The sequence below is a fragment of the Electrona antarctica genome, assembly GCF_951216825.1.
Source record: "Electrona antarctica genome assembly, chromosome: 21".
Lineage (NCBI taxonomy): Eukaryota > Metazoa > Chordata > Actinopteri > Myctophiformes > Myctophidae > Electrona > Electrona antarctica.
The window spans coordinates 14,413,282-14,433,281 of NC_136802.1; the positions used below are offsets into that span (position 1 = coordinate 14,413,282).

The 20,000-nt window shown below is 47.4% G+C and overlaps 1 protein-coding gene across 1 annotated transcript in view; it reads left to right on the forward strand.

The window, feature by feature from the left end:
- Window positions 1-7,362: 7,362 nt before the first annotated feature.
- The window catches only part of efnb3b (ephrin-B3b), a gene marked incomplete at both ends in the record, with an annotated part of 109,480 nt that continues 96,842 nt past the window's right edge, over window positions 7,363-20,000 (forward strand). The window contains one exon of the mRNA XM_079491501.1: window positions 7,363-7,517. Coding sequence (XP_079347627.1) covers window positions 7,363-7,517 — 155 coding nt within the window. The remainder of the gene's footprint in view (window positions 7,518-20,000) is intronic.

The following is a 20,000-nucleotide window of genomic DNA, read 5'->3' on the forward strand; positions in this document are numbered from 1 at the left end:
CCCCCCCCCCCGCTATTCATGTCAGTGGAAGTTGCTCAGTGGCATTTTGAAGCACCCGGAAGGACCGTCTCAGAACGTCTACTTACGTCTACTTACGTCTACACATTTGACCACCACATTTTGGTGGTCAAATGCGGAAGTGCAACCTAGCTCTCAATGTTAAAGCCCAGCTGCACGGGGTTTCCCTGCAACCCCATCCTGGGCGTTGTCCTCAGTCACAGGTGAACATGATCATTTAATTGCAACTGATTTGTCACTGTGGGCAGGAAATCATTCAAATAAAAGCACTGGAGAACTGACTTTTGGGCAGGAAACCCTTCAAAATACAAGCCTCAAAGAAAACACATATTGACCCTGGAAACATCCCTGTGGGTCCGTTACATGCAAACCGCTAGCATAGCTACGACCGAGACATTGCGAGGGTGATCAGCTGTGTTGACGAGGGAATAAATAATACTGTGCTTTGAAGCCCACACGGCCAGGGTTGGTAAGGAAATCAAGCGCTTCCCAGTTCCCATAGCTTCAGCTACAGCACCGGGGAAAGAAATAACGCACCTGGGATTGATATAAACTGATTTATGGGGTAGATTATCGTGAGATTTAGTACATGGTCTAATCAGAAACCAGCCAAGCAGGATCAAGTATTGGGACTACTACTACTACTACTACTACTACTACTACTAATACTACTACTACTACTACGTTTTAGAAACCGATGTCCCTCACGTGTCTATACTTGGTCTCCTCCGTCATCTGATATACTGTACAAGCTCACACCGTGCCCCATTGCAATGCTTTGCTCCACATTGTGGCCTGTTGCGAGCTTGTATCTTAGCTCCTATTTTAACCAAATGTTTGCCCCCAGAATGATTGATTGATTGAATACTTTATTAGAGAGAAATGTGAAAACAGCAACAGGGTACCGTCAAACACTTGGTCTAAAAGGATACTGCAGCACCAAAAAAGGTCCTTTGGGGCCTTGTTCCATTCGGGAATAGGGACACTATGGGTTAATTTGGTAAACCACTTAAGTCCTATATATGCTATGTTGTACAACAAATAGCTAAGATTCCGAGATTGCAGTTGAGCTATTTTCGTTTTTTGTCACCCATAAATTATCACCTATAATGACATTCCCAAAATAGTGTTTACGGCCGTTTTAAACTAGACGTGGAAGCATTTACTGTATGCTCAAACCAAGTGTCGTTAGCCGCCTGCATGGCGTCTGTGTAAGGAGCAGTGGCGTATCCAGGAATTACATTTTGGGCAGGCAAGATGTGTTAATTGTCGTCTCCCCGCGCACAATCGTAGCACTAAAGGTTTTCAAAGAGATATACCTGCCAGACGAGTAGGATACAAAGGCTGAAAGGCATGGATTTACATTCCAATGGGTGATTGAGGGTCTCGCTCTACCGCAACGGCCAATCAGCTGTCCATTAATAGTTCTCAGGTCTTGTTTTTATCCTCTCTTTTCTCATTGTATGGATTTTGGCCAGGCCAGAAATGGATTTGGACAGGCGGACGCGTGCCCTCGCCTTATTGTAGATACGCCTCTGTGTAAGGAGCAGTCGGGTATCCAGCTGAACGACGCTGGCAAGTGCATTGACGTTCAGGAAAATATGGTCACTTCCTTTGATATGAACACACAAAACAAACACAGGTGTTTACATGCATGGTCTCTGTCTGTATCGCTTCCAACCAGAGAGAGAGAGAGAGAGAGAGAGAGAGAGAGCCACTTGCTTGCTCCCGAGACTTCACAGAACTCACACAATTTTCTCCACACAATCTCAGTGTCTCTTTTCCACCACTCAATGTCCTGTCTGAACTGTTGCTTTCTCTCTCGTCTCATTCATTCATACATGTGCATGCACACGAGTGCGCGCACACACACACACACACACACACACACACACACACACGCACACACACACACACACACACACACACACACAATTCAATTCAATTCAAAGGGCTTTATTGGCATGAGAAAACATACGTTTACATTGCCAAAGCAGAAAGAACAATACAACAATACAGCAATACAATCAAAACTAAAAATATGTATATTTGAAAGTCAGAATCTTCAATAGATCAATTTCTATGTATCAAGATCACTGGATGCAGGTATAGTGCAGGAATATACACAATGATTAGTCTTTAGGGTGGTTGTGTTCCGTTTGATATCCTTCTCCTATCACAGCAACTCACGAATCTTGCTGCTGTGTTTGCACATTGTTGTACTTCGCCCAGCAGATATGGGATTTTTACACACGCGCGCACACACACTCACGCACAGACAGATTTCACGGACAGGGCAAAGGCTTCTCTCGTGCTGTCTCCTCCTCTCCTCTGTACTGCACATCAAAATCCAGAGAGTTCTTTTAACTCAGAAAATGTCAAAATGGACCCTCTCACACATTCCGTGTTAAAAGAACACTGGGCATTTCCCAGTGCGCTAGCTGTCATCTCCACAGCATGTCGGCCCTCGTCTGCTCCGTTTAGCTCTGCTCCGTCAGGCGGCCCCGCCGAGGTCACACACTCCCAGAGACGACTTCATCTCCCATTTCGCTCCACTTTGCCTTTTTGTTTCCCTGACTTCCTTCTCTTGTTTTTTCTGCTGTTTACTTGCTTCCCCCCACACACACACACCTCCCCGCCTTTCTGTTTGTGTCTTTCCCCTCTCTGTGAAAACCTCTCCTCTGTGGTCACTTCTCGTTTGGCTCTTGCAACGTTCAATTTAAATTCTTGCAGAGAACACAGTTAGTTGCTGTTTGCAAAAAGCCTTCCGCTTGCTTGAACGTCGTACTCTGCACTCTCTCTGTCTCTCTCTCTCTGTCTCTCTTCTTCTTCCTGTCCTTAACCCTTTCCTATCACCTTAATCACCATCCTCTCTCTCTTTTGCTTTGTGCTTGTTGTTTCACTCTGTCACTCGCTATATATCCGTGTTGTTGTTTGTTTCCATGTGGAGTTTTCCATTACAGGCCCAGTCAGTGATGGATGGCTACAACCAAAAAGAATAAATATCAGTGGGGACATGTTTTTTATGCTCTAGTTCAGCGATTCTCAACCTCTTTTTCATTTAAAGGACCCTCGGTTTGATATGCATTAAAATGTCAGTTTTAGGGTCCATTTGGTTGCTTTCCTATACACTCTCAGAGTTACAGAACCATAAGGGTCCATTTGGTACCATTTATACACGCTTGAGAGTTACCCACAAGGCTCGATTTGGTTCCAATTGTACACTGTCAGAGTTACACACCCACAAGGGTCCATTTGGTTCCATTTGTAGACTCTCATAGTTACAGACCCACAAGGGTCCATTTGGTTCTGCATTTTGGGGGTTTAATAGGTTTGTTTGTTAGTGATCGTTGTAAACATTGCAGTAAAACAGATCTGTACTTTGAATTGTCTACACATCAAACTCTTTCAATCTATATGCATATTACCCTAATGTTTATGTTCAAAACGATTCGGGATTGGGTTTATGAAGACTTGCTTTTCTGCCTTTTTCTGAGCCAGCATGTGCATCCCTGCACGTATCATATGTCCATGTGCATCCCGCACGTATCATATGTCCATGTGCATCCCGCACGTATCATATGTCCATGTGCATCCCGCACGTATCATATGTCCATGTGATGAATATATTTGTATGCGGCTTCCCTTGTTGTTGTCGGCTACCGTCATAGGAATTCATCTGCTAATGGATTGACATGGCCATCCATCCATATTCAACCGCTCATTAATCCGGAATCGGGTCAATTGAGAAATCATATGGGGTGGCAGTGGCTCAGGGGTAGAGTTGCCAGTTGAGAACTGGAAGGTTCCCAGTTCGATCCCGGGCTAGTTTGTGTCGAAGTGTCCTTGATCAAGACTCTGAACCCCTAATTGCTCCTGATGAGCAGGTTGGTGCCTTGGTTTCCTCCGCCATCGGTGTGTTGAAAGTGTGTGTGTGAATGGGTGAATGTAATGCACAATCTGTGTAAAGCGCATTGGATAAAGTCACTATATAAATGCACCATTTATTAAGGAATGAAGACATAATTCATTAAGCATAGAAAGAAGCATTAAACAAAATGACTTGTATGGACTAACAAAGTCGATACAACTGACCGATTAATCGGTTGTTTGACTATGAGGAGACAGCCCTAAATTAAATGGTGCACTGGTTCCACTTTCCTTTGCACAGTAGCTTGAGAAGCCCCATGCTTATTGTTCTTCCCTGAGCGCATAGCTTTCAAAGACGTAAGGATTGCATACTGGAGCAGATTATCCTAGTTTGTTTAACTCCAAGGCTCACACACAGTCATGTATGCTAAAAACCACCTGTGACAAGCAGGCTGTAACATGTAACATGTACCCGCTGCACCACATGGGGGCAGTGCAGCCATAGTTTTCACCTCCAGTCTGCCCCTGTCTGTGTGTGTGTGTGTGTGTGTGTGTGCAATGTGTGTGTGTGTGTGTGTGTGTGTAAGGGAGAGAGTGAGAGAAGGGGAGAGAGAGAGCCTGCATGTGCATCAGTGTCAGTCAGTGTTCTTGGCGGCTGGGGCCCCAGTGTAAACACGTAGTGTGTGTGGCCCTCAGCGGGCATGTCACCTAGGCAGTCCTGCACCTCATCAGGCTCAGCAGAACACAGCACTTTGAAGTGTTGCTGTTGGGAGCGCCAGAACTCGGGCCATACTTCCCCAGGCATGCAGCTAAATGTCAGGCGACTATGAGAGGGGGACCCGGGCGAGAGGAAGGGAAGGGAAGGGAGCTAGGGCGCGGAACCTCACGCGGAGCGAAGTGGATTCCCTTGTTGTGTAGACTGGACAGGCAGACTCTCCCGCTTCTGAGACCAGTGATAATGACTGCATGCAGTGTGATGTTACCACTATAACCCTGTTCAATATACTGTTTAACAGTGGTGGAAAGTAACTAAGTACATTTACTCAAGTACTGTAGCCTATACTTAAGTAAAATTTTGAGGTACTTTTACTTTACTGTAGTATTTCCAACAATACTTTAATACTTCTACTCCACTACATCTTGGGTCCAACATATTGTATACTTTTACTCCACTCCATTTATTTGAAAACTTTAGTTGCAATACTTTGTAGATTTTGAAGTGGTTAATTTCGGCCATTTGAAAGTAGCCGATCTACAAGGTCACAATGCATCGCCTAACAAGGCATTGTGAGCTTGTATAGATCTGCTATTTTCAAGAGTTTTTTTTAATACATTTGAAAACTTGAAATGGGACATTCTGTATAATGAGTAATTTTTACTTTTGGTACTTTAAGTACCAAAATACCATTTCGATGACAATATACTATTTTACTCGAGTACATTTAGAATTCTGGACTTTTACACATTGCAGTATTGTTGTCATTCATGTTCAGATGAGTGTTTTCCTGAAGGTTCTCTAGGCCCAGGCTGGGGTGCAAGCCAGCTGAGGCTGAGCTGACTCACTGCATTACACAGTGTGATGCACGCTGAAGGCATTGAGGGCGCTCTCGCTCTTCGAAGAAAAAAGAGCCTTGGATTCATTCCGCTCAGGCCGTCCATCGGTGGGGGCTTTTTGCGTTGGGGAAAAGAGGCAGAATTAGAGCGATAGAGGGAGTCCGGGGGTCCGAGTTTTTCCTGCGTGTCTGTCTCATGGAGGCAGGGGGGGGGGTTCTGTAAGCTGCCACACGGAGAGTGAGGAGGAGGGGGAGGAGGGGTGAAAAGGGAGTCGATATACCGCCCCCCGTAAAAAAAATAAAAAAAAAAGAAAGACAAAAAAAAGAATCATAAAAAAACAAGCCCTGAAAGAATTCGCTCCGTTAGTGCGCCTGCCAGTCGGAAGATGGGGATTTTTTCATTCGAGCGCTCACGTCCCCTTCTCCTCCCCCCTCCCCCTTCCTCTCCTCCTGCCCCCCTCCTCCTCCTCTCCAACAAGCAGTCGGTCTGTCAATGTGCTGCGAGCATTAAGAGACAAGTCAAAGGCAAAGCAGTGCTGGGGTTTTGAGCCACAGAGAGAGAGAGAGAGAGAGGTTGGAAGATTAAAGATTAAAAAGAAACAACAACAACCAAAGCTTGTTCTCTACTGCCCCGAGAAGAAGAAGAGACGTGTCGGGGTTGCGCCAAATGATGCGCCGAATCAGATAGAACTGGGCTCTTATTTATCAGCGCAAGTTTTGTGTTGCTTTTTGTGTGTGTGTGTGTGTGTCTGTGTGTGTGTGTGTGTGACATGTTTGTTGGACCGGAGCAGGAGGATCGAGGTGTTTTTGGGAGCGCTCTAGTCATTCTTTACCCCGTTTTTCCCTCTGTTGCTCCTCCGAGTCGATTATTGGGATTTATCGTCAACTTCGACCGCGCGATTGATTCATCCATAACTATAAGAGAATCACCTTTGTTTGTCTAAAAAGAGAATCACCTGCTCGAGGATGGTGGATTTTATATCCTGTCTATTTTTCTAAACGGGGGAGAAATACGGATTGTATAAACGGAGGAGCCTGTGATCAAGCGAGCATCATGCCTTTATGATGAGGATGGAGCCGCGGACGGGAGTCACAATTTAAACGCTTCATCGTTTACGGTGTATTTTTGGGGGGGGGCATTTTGTATCTCGAGATTCTCGACACAACTCTCCGCCGACAGACAAGACAAGCGTGACTTCACCCTAGCCTGCCCTGTGGTCATCTTTTGAAGATCATTTCTGCGGGCCAAACGAGGGGAATGGGAGACAAACCCTTACAGAGAAGAACAAGGGAACATTGTTGGGAAAGGGACAATTAAGCGCACCACCACGCCGAGACGCACCAGACTACGCTGTTGGGTGGCTTCTAAATTTAGGAAGGAAAACAATAATCGATCGATCCGCGGGAGTCCCTTTCTTTGTGCACGGGGAGTTATACAGCCTCTATTTTACGAAGAAACCCTGGAGGAGCGTTGCCTTTTGGAGGTGGAAGAAAAAAGAGAGGGACTAACGAGAAAATAATCGGAAAGTCATGGGATTGGTGTTCTAGTGTTATATTATTCTGGGAGCATCGATTTGGGCTTTTTTTTGGACACGTCCCGCCGCCGCGAGACGCACGGATCGAACAACTTTTGTTGGCCACAGTTGAAGCGTGTGCGTTTTTGTTTGATTCGGTGGTTTTAATCATCATCCATGCGGTTATCGGAGGCACGCCATCATCACCATCACCATCATCATCATCACCTCACGCTTCTGTGACTGCCTTATACTACACCTATAGCCTGCTCGGCTATAGTCTGTTCTTTGTGTGCGTGCGTGTGTGTGTGCGCGCTTGCGCGCGCGTGTGTGTGTCTGTGTGGAGGAAAGTATACCCCGGCCAACCGCGTAACGAAAATATCCCATTTCTTTTTCTTTTTTTTTAAATGGGGGGACATATGATTCGGGGCTTCGGGGTTGAAATGGCGTGTCGAAGCTGTGGGAATCATGGATTTGGCATTCTGCTGATATTCTTAGTGGATTTACTGGGAGCCGCGTCCAGCAATATGGAGCCCATCTTCTGGAATTCAATGAACGAAAGGTAAAGATCCCCGTTTGAAGCGTGCACTGCAAAGTATCATGTTATTCTTGTTTTGAATGTGCAGATTTAAGCCCGACTTGTAATCCGTATACGGTGGTGTTGCCTATACCAGCTTTTCGACAAGCGACACCACCGCCGTATGGCTTTACGCAGCGTGCATAAGCATAATATTTTTTTTATGTCACATTGATTTAATTACGCACCGAAGTTTTGGGTTATTTGCAAGTCTTTCGTTTGGAGCAGATTTCACGTTGTCCTCATCAACTAATAGAGTATAGGCTAGAATGTGTCTAGGCCTATATATAATATAGCCATAATATAGCCTTTATTACACAATATAGGCCTGATGTGTCTTTATATGAATATCCTGACTATCAAATTATCAATGTTTAAGCGTGTGTAATTCTGTACCAATGGTTAATTCCTGTGTGGTAGATGTTATAAGCTCTGCTACTAATATAGTTGCTTTGGTTTCTATATAAATCTATAAATGATATCTATATATGCCAAAGTCTGTTGTTTGTTTTAACCAAACACCAGAAAATTGGACTATAGGCCTACAGCAAGATGAGAAAAAAATTAGATATAAGAAAAAATACCTTGCGACACCTGTGGGTGTCTAATGGGAATTGGGCCTAATTTACAGGCAGAGTATAGCCTATATTGGAAGTTGTGAATCTGTCACGCTCAGAATAGTGTGGACATCTGTGGCTATGGTTTCTCTTGTAGCAACAGTCTTTTATGGGCTCGCCGCCAATGGCCGAGGCCCCAGCCGAGTCCACGCAGGGATAATAAAGTGTAATTCCTGTTGTTAGATGACCTTGATTAAAGTGGGCCTAGGGCCCATATAGCCCACAGGCCCCCTGAATAGCCCTGTCTGGCCACCCATCATTTGCATTTTTCTCTCTCTCCCTCCATGGAGAAGGTGTCAGGGCATTAGCCGAGGAGGAAATGTCATTTTAAACACCTCGGCCCGTCGTCCTTAACGACCGAGACCACTTTTCTCACACCTCGGCCAATTTCCGCGCGTCTGAATTGTCACCCGGTGGCTATGGCGTGTGTGTGTGGTGGTTAGTGAATAGTGGTAGGGAAGGGGAACAGTATGTAGGTTATGCAGCCGGGGCCATTAGCGGAAGCCAGGGGCTCTTTTTCAGACACGAATGGGTTTTTAATGCGACCAAATGTGTGTGTGTGTGGCTGACTATGGACGAACCCGGTCCTCTGTGGCGACCTTTGTCACCAGCCGGAGAGATGCGACAGCGAGATGTCGTTCGTTCCGCGTGGGGCCTGTTCACGTCGACCCTGCCATGTAGCTCTTAATGAGGCCTTTAGTCACAGGTATAGGAGCTCTCTCTCTCTCTCTCTCTCTCTCTCTCTCTCTGTGTCTCTCTCTCTCTCTCTGTCTCTCTCCGTCTCTCTCTCTCTCTCTCTCTCTCTCTCTCTCTCTCTCTCTCTCTCTCTCTCTCTCAACACAGGAGGACCATTTTGTGGTCTTTGAGGCCAACAGTGAATTATTATTATTTTATTTAAAGGATGAAAATGGCAGATCTACAATAAATTGGGCACCAGGGCTTGACAACTTGGCGTCCCACAGGGGTCCATCCATGGCCACCCTCCTGTTTTCCCGCTCTACGCAAGCTTGTAGATCAGCTATTTTCGCCGAATGTTTGCCTATTATGATATGCCCAGAATGGGGACGCCATGCAGGGTTCATGTGTGGTTAATCCCCGCATTGTAAAAGTTTTATTTATTTATTTTGTTTGTTAAGCACCCATCAACATAAGTGCTATCTTTGACACCAGACTACTATGGCCTCTGACGTGCCTCCCACCCCGAGAAACCGCAGCCCAGCCCCCTTTTTCCTTTCAAACTGAAGCCATTGTTTTCTATATGGTTTTATGGCCGTTTTACAACAGGCCTCATTTCCCCATAGTTCTGTTCTGCTCCCCCCCTTTTTACATCAGCACGACAACACCATGGGCTAGCTCCACTATATAGTGGTTTACTTTGACCTAACCCCCACCCCTCTCTCCAGGCGAGGGCTAAATGTGGGTTCCGCCGCTGGAAAATCCTTGCCTGTACAAACACCGCAACATCTCCCAAGAACCTATATCACCCCGTGAGCCCTATAGCTCCGCTCGGTATGCATTTTGGGTTTGTACTTCTGAAATGAGGCGAAAAGCAAGCAGAGAGCGGGCGGCGGTGGGGCTCTATCAATCAGGTGCAGGGGGGGGTGCATGCATGCCGTGGGTTCATGTGTCTGTATGGCATGTTGTTAACCTGCAGACCTTTCAGACTGCTGGCTGTGCTGCTTTGAAGTTCAGACCGTCCACCTGCCCGTCTCAGCCCTCCCCCTTCTCTCCCGCTACCCCACCCATCCATCCAAACATCCATCTCTCTCCTGAGTCCCTCCCCTCCCCTGAGTCCCTCCCCTCCCCTCTCTCCGATCCTCGCCAACTCTATAGTCTATACACTACACCCCCATGCTATACGTCTTTACATCTCTCACTATAGGGGTTGGGCAATTCACCCTTTGTCCAGTCCCACCCATGGTTGTGCCCCTCTTCGCATCCATTGGTTGCCGTTTCGTGGTTGGACAAAAATCCTTTCTCTCCATCCACTACCGTTGAAATAACATGTTTTTCAGTTGCTTCGTATTGATATTCTGTGCGTTAAATTCTTATTTTAAACTTGGTGTCGGTAAAAAGGAACATCACAGGTGCAGCATGGTGACTGGGCATATCATGTTTGTTTTTAGTTGTTTCCAAAAATGATGTTTTAGCAAATTCAACATAAACTAGGCGGAACCAGGGCGGAACAAGGCAGAAAGAGCCTGCTGGTTAGTCAGTCGGGGACCAATCAGAAGGCTGACAAAGGGTGAATTGACCCAAAATATCGACATTTTGAACCAATAACCGAGTTATATAACCCAATAAACGAGAAGCATTCTTTTAAATGATGTTTTTCAGCGGGGAAAAATGAGCACCATAACTATAACTGCAGCCAGCCAGCGGTGTTGTTGAGCAGCCTGCACCGCTCAGTTCACACGGGTGTGATTTTAATAAATGACGGGCTGCATTGATTAGTCTAATTATACCATATGGCTCACGGCCCGCTCGCATATGCCGCGTTGTTGTGAGCTTCGATATAATAATGGTTCATAAATCGTAATCGAAGCAAACTAAAAACCGTGATATCCGATTTGACGCCCAGCCCTATAGTCTGCATCTTTATTTTCTCTCTCGCTGCCTCTATTTGTGTCACTTTGTTCTCCTCCCTCCCCCTCCCCCCTCCCCCGTCTCTGTGCTTCATATCCCCGTCTCTCTCCCATTTTCCTCCTCCTGTCACCCTCCGTCTGTCCCCGTCTCCATCTCGCTCTGTCACTCCTCCCCGAGTGCTGACCAGACGTGGCAAATTAGAAACATGTGTCGCATCCAGACACTAATTACGGCGCTACAGCGGCCGACATGGCTGTGAAAAGATGGGTTGAAGAGAGATGGAGGTGGTGGGCGGCCTCATAGCCAGGGGTGAAGCTCATCACTGCGTTATTTTATTCTCTTCCTTGCTTTGCACAATGTCATAATAATAATGCCTTTTTCTTGTGTAAGCACCACACGGTAGAAATCCTTAGTGTTCATTATAAAATCACACCCGTGTGAAGTGAGGGGTGCTCTTATCATCGCACACGTAACATGTCGATTTGCTCAGAGATTTGCTATGACGTAAATTCTCCTTTCATTGTCAATGGCAATTGTGACACGAGTTAGGACAAAAATCTGTATATTGGAGGGGCTAGTGCCCCTCAAAAAAAAAGGAAAAGAAAAAACAGAACTGAATGGATCGTTACTCTCAGTGATAAATGAACAGAGAAGAATTTACTCGTCAAATGTGTTTGTCCTAAAATCACTTGGAACCATGTTGTTAGAGACTTAAGTTACACCAAATTTCCTTTTCCATTTTCACCTGAGAAAGTATAGGCTACGTGAGAAGTCTGAGAGATTGCAAAATTACTGTGATTTATTCTTCCCTTGTTCTGTTTGTCTCGCTGGCTTGTTGTTCGATCACAGACTTGGTACTTTGTTGTTAAGCCACATTTTTACATGTAATCTATCATTTGAGAGTGTCCAGATGGGTGAGATGAGACAGACGGTGTGCGCACAGTCGCACACACACACACGCACGCACACGCACACACACACACACACACACACACACACACACACACACACACACACACACACACACACACACACACACACACACACACACACACACACACACAGAGAGAGAGAGAGAGATGGATATAACAAAGACAGACACTGGTAGGTGACAGTTGCAGTGAGAGAGGGAGGGGATGGAGAGAGAGAGAGAGAAAGAGAGAGAGAGAGAGAGCATCAGGGGTAGAGTCAGTCTTAACCCTAAGTAAATCAATACCGGTTAAGTCTCAAGTGCCAATACAGGTCCTGCTTGAGGAAGGGAGAATTGAACCAGAACGATCACCTTGAGAAGAGCTTCCCCAGACATACATTATCCTTATCTCAGCATCTCCCATTATCGGCCTTACACGGACGCCCTAATGAAAGATCGAATCTTACATTACTGCTCAGGAGCGGGGCGGGGTGGGGATAGGGAAGGTAAGAGAGGGGGCTGGGCATCCGTACCCACATCCCCTCCCGAAAGGCGAAGCATCAGATCTCAATGTATCACGTCAGACACTTGTTTTGGTACAGTAGGTGAGGGCCGATATCGTGATATGCCACCAGGGATTTTGCATGTTGTAATATTGCGATATGGCGGACGTTTTGTCTTTTCCTCTTCACAATAGGATTATTATCATCACAATTATATAGATATCGAGGTCAAACATAGCATGGCATTTGATTTTGTCCAATATCACCGAGCGCGTACATACATACAGACATGCTGTACATACAAACATAACACAAGCGCCTCATATCGTAGTAAAGAATGTGGGATTCAGTTACTGCACCGTGCGTGCGATCACGACGTATACCCGAGTCTTTTTGTTATCCTAGGCCTCTCTGTGAATTTGGATTCCAGACCTCTGTGCTTAAAAAGCCAATCTATCCAACAACACAGCACTCGTTCAACTCCCCCCCCCCCCCTCTTCCCCCCACTCCCTCCCCGCTACTCCCTCTCTCCATACACCAGTAAACGGCTGTAGGTTATCGTAAACGGGCGTCGTGGGGGGGCAGACGGGCGGGTGTCTTCTCGCCCAGCGCTCGCGGTGACTTGTACTACAACCGTTCCGTCTCACATCCACATTAAAATTTAATCTCCCCCCTTTTCTCCCCGTCTCTCAATAATTCATTAATCGCCCGCGCTAATTGGCGCCGGATAAAAGACTGGCTATAACTAGGCTAAGTGTTTCAACTACAAAGAAAAGAGAGAGTGGAAAAAAAGAGAGAGGAGGAGCATGAAAAAAATGGGAAAAAAATATGTTTAAAAAAAAGAAAAAAAGACAAAGAATCTTCACCCTCACATCTGCCCCGAAGTCCTTCTACCATGAATAATGCATGCGTGCCCCTGTGTGTCAGAGCTTTCCCCGTACCGCACCGGCCTGTGTGTAAGTAAGTAAGCAGCAACCTAGTGAGTGTGCACGCATCCTTAGGCTGCATGATTAGCCAATATCCACTGGGTAGTCTTCTGTGGCGGAAGACAAGAGCAGGAGTGCGGCTGGAGAGAAAAGGGGAAGCGAGAGTGCAGGAGGCAGGCCAGAGAGAGAGAGAGAGAGAGAGAGAGACAGCGGGTAGAAGATGGAGTGAATATAAACCATATTGTTCTGGCTGCCTGTTAAAGTAAGCAGACAGCAAAGGCCCCTTTCTCTCCATCTCTCGCTGTGTTTCCATCTCTCTCTCTCTCTCTCTCTCTCCCTCTCTCTCTCTCTCTCTCTCTCTCTCTCTCTCTCTCTCGTTCTCTCTCGCTCCTTTCCCCTACGCTTAACTGCGTTGCAGTGAAAAAGCAAAGTGTGTGTGAGTTTACGAGCTGAGAGCAACAGGAGCCCAAAAGAGAGCTTTCAGCTGATGTGGAAGAATGGAAAGGCCAGGAGAACATCGGGGATAAACCCGCCAGTGGAGGCCAGAGGCAGGTCTCTCTCTCTCTCTCTCTCTCTCTCTCTCTCTCTCTCTCTCTCTCTCTCTCTCTCTCTCTCTCTCTCTCTCTCTCTCATATATCCCCTGGGGCATTACAAAATCATAAACAGATGGACAGGTATCCGCACTTCATGAACATGTGCAAAGAATCGAAATGTGACCAAACGCTCAAAGCTATCCCAGCCTACACATAGCACTGTACATATGCCCCCCCTCCCTCCCCACACACGCACACACACACTCTACATGTGCAGATGAGCCTCCGGAGACGTGACCCCTCCTCCCATCTCTGTTGGACATGTGTGTAAGAGTGTGTGGTCCTAATATATCACCCTCGTTGCATGTGTAAGTGAGCGTGCAACACACACGACCCTTGGACAGTAAACACAGGAGGAGCAGACTCTCTCTCTCTCTCTCACACACACACACACATGCGCTGCATGCACGTGCGCGCACACACATAGACGCACGTACACAGAGGTGAGGAAATTGGCAGGCCTCACGGACCGTTCGCTCCAGTCTGATTTCATTCATTATTTTATCACTCGATTATAAGTTTATTTGGCAAGCGGCGATGCACATTCATCACCATCACGGCGGCAGCAAAGGGAACGCTGTAAATAACGCCGGGGGTTGGCTTAAAGGACTGGTTTACTCCCGCGTGGCCCCTCGGGTGGTTCTAAGTGACTTTGGGTCGGTGGTAATTGTTAGAAATGCTGATGATTAGGAGCAGGGAGATTAAAAGTGTTGCTGGCCGGCCGGCCATGCCAGGGCCCGACACCCACCGACTGTTAAACCCTGCTGCCTTTTTCTCCGGATTTGCATACGTGTCCTCCACCACGACCACACACATGAAGCACTCTCTATGTCTCTCTATCTCTCTCTCCCATGCACGCACGCACGCACACACTCACGCACGCACACAGTGGTGGAAAAAGTACTCACATTTTTTTACTTAAGTAAAAGTATCAATACTGCAATAGAGAAGTACTCCGTTACAAGTGAAAGTTCGGAATTCAAAATGTACTTGAGTAAAAGTAGGAAAGTAGTCATTATGCATATAATGTCCCATTTCTATGAGGCTATTTTCAAATGAACGAAATAGACTGAAGTGGATAGTGTACTGTACGTTTTTGTAATACTAACTATCTACAAAGTAACTAGTAACTCAAGTTTTCACATAAATGCAGTGGAGTACAATATATGCATCTGAGATGTAATGGAGTAGAAGTAAAGTAGAAGTAAAGTATTGGAATACTTTACTTTTCACGCACGCACGGACGTGCACACACACACACACACACACACACACACACACACACACACACACACACACACACACACACACAATAGGGCAGGTTGGTGGTAACAGTAATCCCGGCCACAGGTCCAGAGGGGTCACATGTGTGTCTCGTCGGCATCGCTGGGCAGATTGCCCTGGGTGGCTGAACCCACGGATCAGCCCCTCAGCAGAGCCAGACAACACACACACACACACACACACACACACACACACACACACACACACACACACTCACACTCACCGGCCTCTCATTAGCTTGCTTCACAACACACCATGTCTAAGCGGGATCACCCCCCACCCCTACACACACACACACACATACAACCAGTCTCTCTCTCTCCCTCTCTCTCTCTCCTGGAGGCATTTGGGGCCGGCCTGGTCACCCCTCCCCTGGGGGTGAGACGAGGAGATGACTGGTGGAATGGGAGAAGCCAGAATGACTCTCTCTACTCTATCCTCACCTACTCTCGCCCGACCCCTTCACCCCTTGCACTTACCTCACTCACCCAGCCGCCCCGCACGCCCCTATAGCCATGCAGGGCCGCTCTCTGCTTTGTTTAACCTGTGGATCAGGCTCTCTCTCTCTCTCTCTCTCTCTCTCTCTCTCTCTCTCTCTCTCTCTCTCTCTCTCTCTCTCTCTCTCTCTCTGGCTCTGGGCTGTGCTGCTCTGCAGAGCATGGGGACAGGCTCACCGTCACAGCCCTGCAGGCAAGGCCAGCGTAAAGCCCCATTTATGCTCCATCGCACGTCGGTGTCGTGTCGCGCGCCAAAAAAAACCCCAGCAGACGTACAAGCTCACGGCGCGTCGCATCCGCGCCGTGTTGTGAGCTTGTAAGTCTGCTGTTTTCCGAGTCGTGCGACCCAGCATAAACCGGGCTTAATGAAGGCTGCACGAAGCGGGTCCATGTGAACCGCAGAGAAGAAGGGCAGTGGAAGAGAAGCTTGCACGCACGCGCACGCTAGTGGCTATTTCGGCGACGCTGTTTTTTTTTTTTTTTTTTCAACAGAGGAAGTGGAGGCACATGAGTGTGTGCCGTGCATACTAAAGCCTGTTGTTTGGGGGGTGGCGTGGAACTAGATCTGAACTGTTGTGCACGAACACACACACACACACACACACACACACACACACACACACACACACACACACACACACACACACACACACACACACACACACACACACACACAAACTGCCATGAACACAAGTGTGGATTTTCTGAGCATGTCATCATATTGGGTAAATATTTGATGCGGGAATAACAAACATTGCATTGCGAGCCCGGCATATTGGCCATTTTCTAATAGATTTGGTGTAGAGGGAAAGAAGGAGGGAGCCAAGTATAGAGTCCTGGGGACCCCCGGGGAACAAAGTACATACAGTTTAAGTGGTTAAGCCTGATTCATACTTAGTTGAACACCGGTATCATGCACCGAAAATAGGAGATGGCCAAGATCACAGAGCGCTGTGTTGTCACACACGGTTAGCTTGCACCTCTGCTTTATGCTTTAGCTATTGAAAAATAGCAGATCTACAAGCTCATAGCGCGGCACCGAGTGCCGCGCTACGAGCTTGTAGGTCTGCTATTTTTGAAAAATCGAAGAACGACTGACATAGAAACATAGCTTTTTCAGAAAACTGTCAGGATTTAGAAGATATTTTTAGAATCTGATCTCAGGTCAAAATGGTTAAAGTGTGTGACACCGCTGCACGCAACCAAGTATGAATCAGACATTACATCCGCCATTTTCCCCTCAAGCGCACGCAACCAAGGTGGAGGCCTTCATTTGCATGAATGGCTTGATGGTTATCAGGCACGCAATAAATGCAAAAAACAAAGGCACAGTACACAGCGCGTGGGTCTCCTTATCGCGCATCCTGCCCCCTCTGGGAGATGGCCTCCATTCAACAATGGTTTTGGGAGCCTTTGTACACTGTCGACGTCCATCATCCCCGAAGCGCCATCTCTGGCCTCGCCCCGCGCCTTCTTCCTTTTGTCAGGAGAAGTGGTCAACAGACCGCTGCTTTACTTGGACGCCTGCCCAAAATTGTTTTATGAAGGAATGTTGAAGGGGAGGCCGTGTGCCAAGGAGAGCGTGAAAGAGAGAGAGGGAGAGTTTTTGTGTGTGTGCTGAAAATTGTGTCTATGGGCCTATGATTGTGTGTGCGCGCGTGCGTGCACACAGTCATAACTCCGCACAAGAGAGACAGATGAGCGTGTTTACCGGGCGACAGCTGTGCCTTGTCAACACCAAAAAGTTCTGGCTGACATTTCAGACCGTAGCGGACAAGAGGGCAGGAATACGAGAGACAGGCGTGTTGTCACGGAGAGAGAGATGGACACGGGTTAGCAGCAGAGAGGGAGAGAGAGGTGGAAAACAGTAGGAGGTTGACGGACGGACGGACGGACGGACGGGCACAGAGCGTGCAGGTCATTGAAAGACAGGACCGGAGAGAATTAAAAGAAAACAGGCAGAGAGAGCAAGAAACTAGAGAGGAGTTGGTTAACTCTGGAGAGCGATAGATGGATGCTAGGGGAGTGCAGTGGGGTCTGACAGTAGTACTGCTTGATGTGATGCGGGCCCCAGATAGAGAGTGACTGATGTCGTAGGGGTCACAACTCTGACTCGCTGCTTCCTACACACATACACACACACACACACACACACACCAGCGCCGCCCGCCCGCCCGCCCGCCCGCCCCTTCCATTCCTCATTACTGACACATCCCATAATATTTACACAGACGGGGTGCAGTCTGAAACCTTGTACGCCTTGAAGGAATACAGCGACTCTGTGGCAAATAAGTCTCGCTCTGCTCTTTGATCACCCTGGCGTGGTGCGGCGGGGAAGATTGGCAGCCGCTTCACCTCTGGCCAGGATTTCAAGATTCATTCCAGAGCATTAAGTGCTGCTGCCGCGGCATTTTGGGGGCAGATCGCTATAAGCTAGTGTGGATGGGTGGTGTGTTAACAAGAGTTTATGTAGAAAAAAAAAACTGACAGAGATGCTCGACAACAGTGGCGGAAACTGGAAAGTACTGTATTTTAGTACAATTTTGAGGTATTTGTACTCAAGTGAAGTACTTTTACATCTACTCCAATACATCTCGGATCCAAATATTGTACTTTTGCTCCACTACATTATATTTTAAAACTTTATGTTACTAGTAGTTACTTTGTAGAATTCGATTATTATTACAAAACATACAGTAACCACTTCAGCCCTATATACCTGGGCGGCTGTGGCTCAGGAGGTAGAGCAGGTCGTCCAATGATCCCTGGGTCGGCGGTTCGAATCCCGGCTCCTCCTGTCCACATGTCGAAGTGTCCTTGGGCAAGACACTGAACCCTACATTGCCTCCAATGAGTCGGTCGGTGTGAGCTCGCCACCATTGGTGTGTGAATGTGGGAAGTGAGGACGCTGGCGTCGACTGTTCGCCGCTTCACCTCCCAATGTATGAATGAATGAACCATTGTAAAGCGCTTTGAGCACTTGGAAAAGCGCTATAAAAATGCAATTCATTATTATTATTATTTACCTGTACAGTTAGGGCCCATTTGAAAACCGGCCTGGTAGTAGCTGTTCAGTAAACAGCGGACGGGACGGGACCTTTCCGCGTGGCCTGGTGGTGTGTGTTTGCTCTCCTCATGCGTGGGGAGATCGCAGGCCTTCAAAAGCATCTTAGCGTTTGCCATAATCTTTGTCCATTGACTCACAATGGGACGGAGATGATCCTCGCACTAAGAGGCTTTGAGGGAGAGGGGACCCCTGGTTCTACGTAGCTCTGTTAACACATAACAATAGCAGCCGTTCCTCCTCAAACCTTGGCTTATGTATGAAAGCACGTATTTATTACCTCTCATGAATGCAGCCATAACTCCGTACCTCAAATCTTGTAATATTCTCCATCCTTAACGCTTGCCACCTTGATTGGTTTTCCAGCCTCCGTCTGTGCGTAGAGGTGTGTGTGTGTGTGTGTGTGTGTGTGTGTGTGTGTGTGTGTGTGTGTGTGTGTGTGTGTGTGTGTGTGTGTGTGTGTGTGTGTGTGTGTGTGTGTGTGTGTGTGTGTGTGTGTGTGTGTGTGTGTGTGTGTGTGTGTGTGTGTGTGGTTCCAATTAGGAGTTAAAAGACCATACTGTTACTCTAGCCCATCTGGTATTGGCGTTAGCCCATAGCAGTAATGGTCTTCAGGGAAACGGTGACCTTGCTTAGCTAAGCGGGGGGAAAAATCATGCTCCATTTCCTGGGCCTGCATTAAGACGCAATTTAAGGGAAACTGGCATTGGCAATGTAAGATTTAAGATGGAAACTTAAGATTAAGCGCAATTCAGCACTCCTGCATGCGTGCGTGTGTGCGTGCGTGCGTGCGTGCGTGTGTGCGTGTCTTGAGTGTGTGTGTGGGATGTAAGCCATTGCTTAAAGCAGTCCTTCATATTTCACTCAGAACAGATAACATACCGAGTCAGATTTGAACGCACCGAGAGGCATTCTCTCTCTCTCTCTCTCTCTCTCTCTCTCTCTCTCTCTCTTTATTAAAGCTGTGTTCTTGATAAAAAGGCAACCGAGTTCACATGGCACAGTGCGGAATCTCTCATTCTCTGCCCACAGCCACTCCACGCCGTTGGAATGAGAAGAACGTGGAGCGCTCGTCGAATCGAGACTTCTTTGTGTCACTGAAGGGCCTCGAATGTAAACAAGTAAAACGTCGCTCTCCATTGGCGAGTTGTTCTTTTCCCCTCGACTCCCTCTCCTGAGAAAGGAAGAAAAAAAATGAATTTGAGACCGAATGTCCTGTATTATATTACTCAATTTATTTCAGATGGGAGCCCCTGACCCCCCCCTCTCTCTCCTCGCATGCGGTGAGAGTAACAGGCCTTTGTTGTCCAAGATGGATCCTTAACAAGATCCGTCTTGTATGGTGGAGCGGTGCAGTGGGTTGCGGAACCACCATCCGATACGTCTGTGTGCACGTCTGTGTGCACGTGCACGTATGTGTGCACGTGCACGTCTGTGTGCACGCCTGTGTGCAGGCCTGTGTGCACGCCATGCAGCGACGGGGCTCTC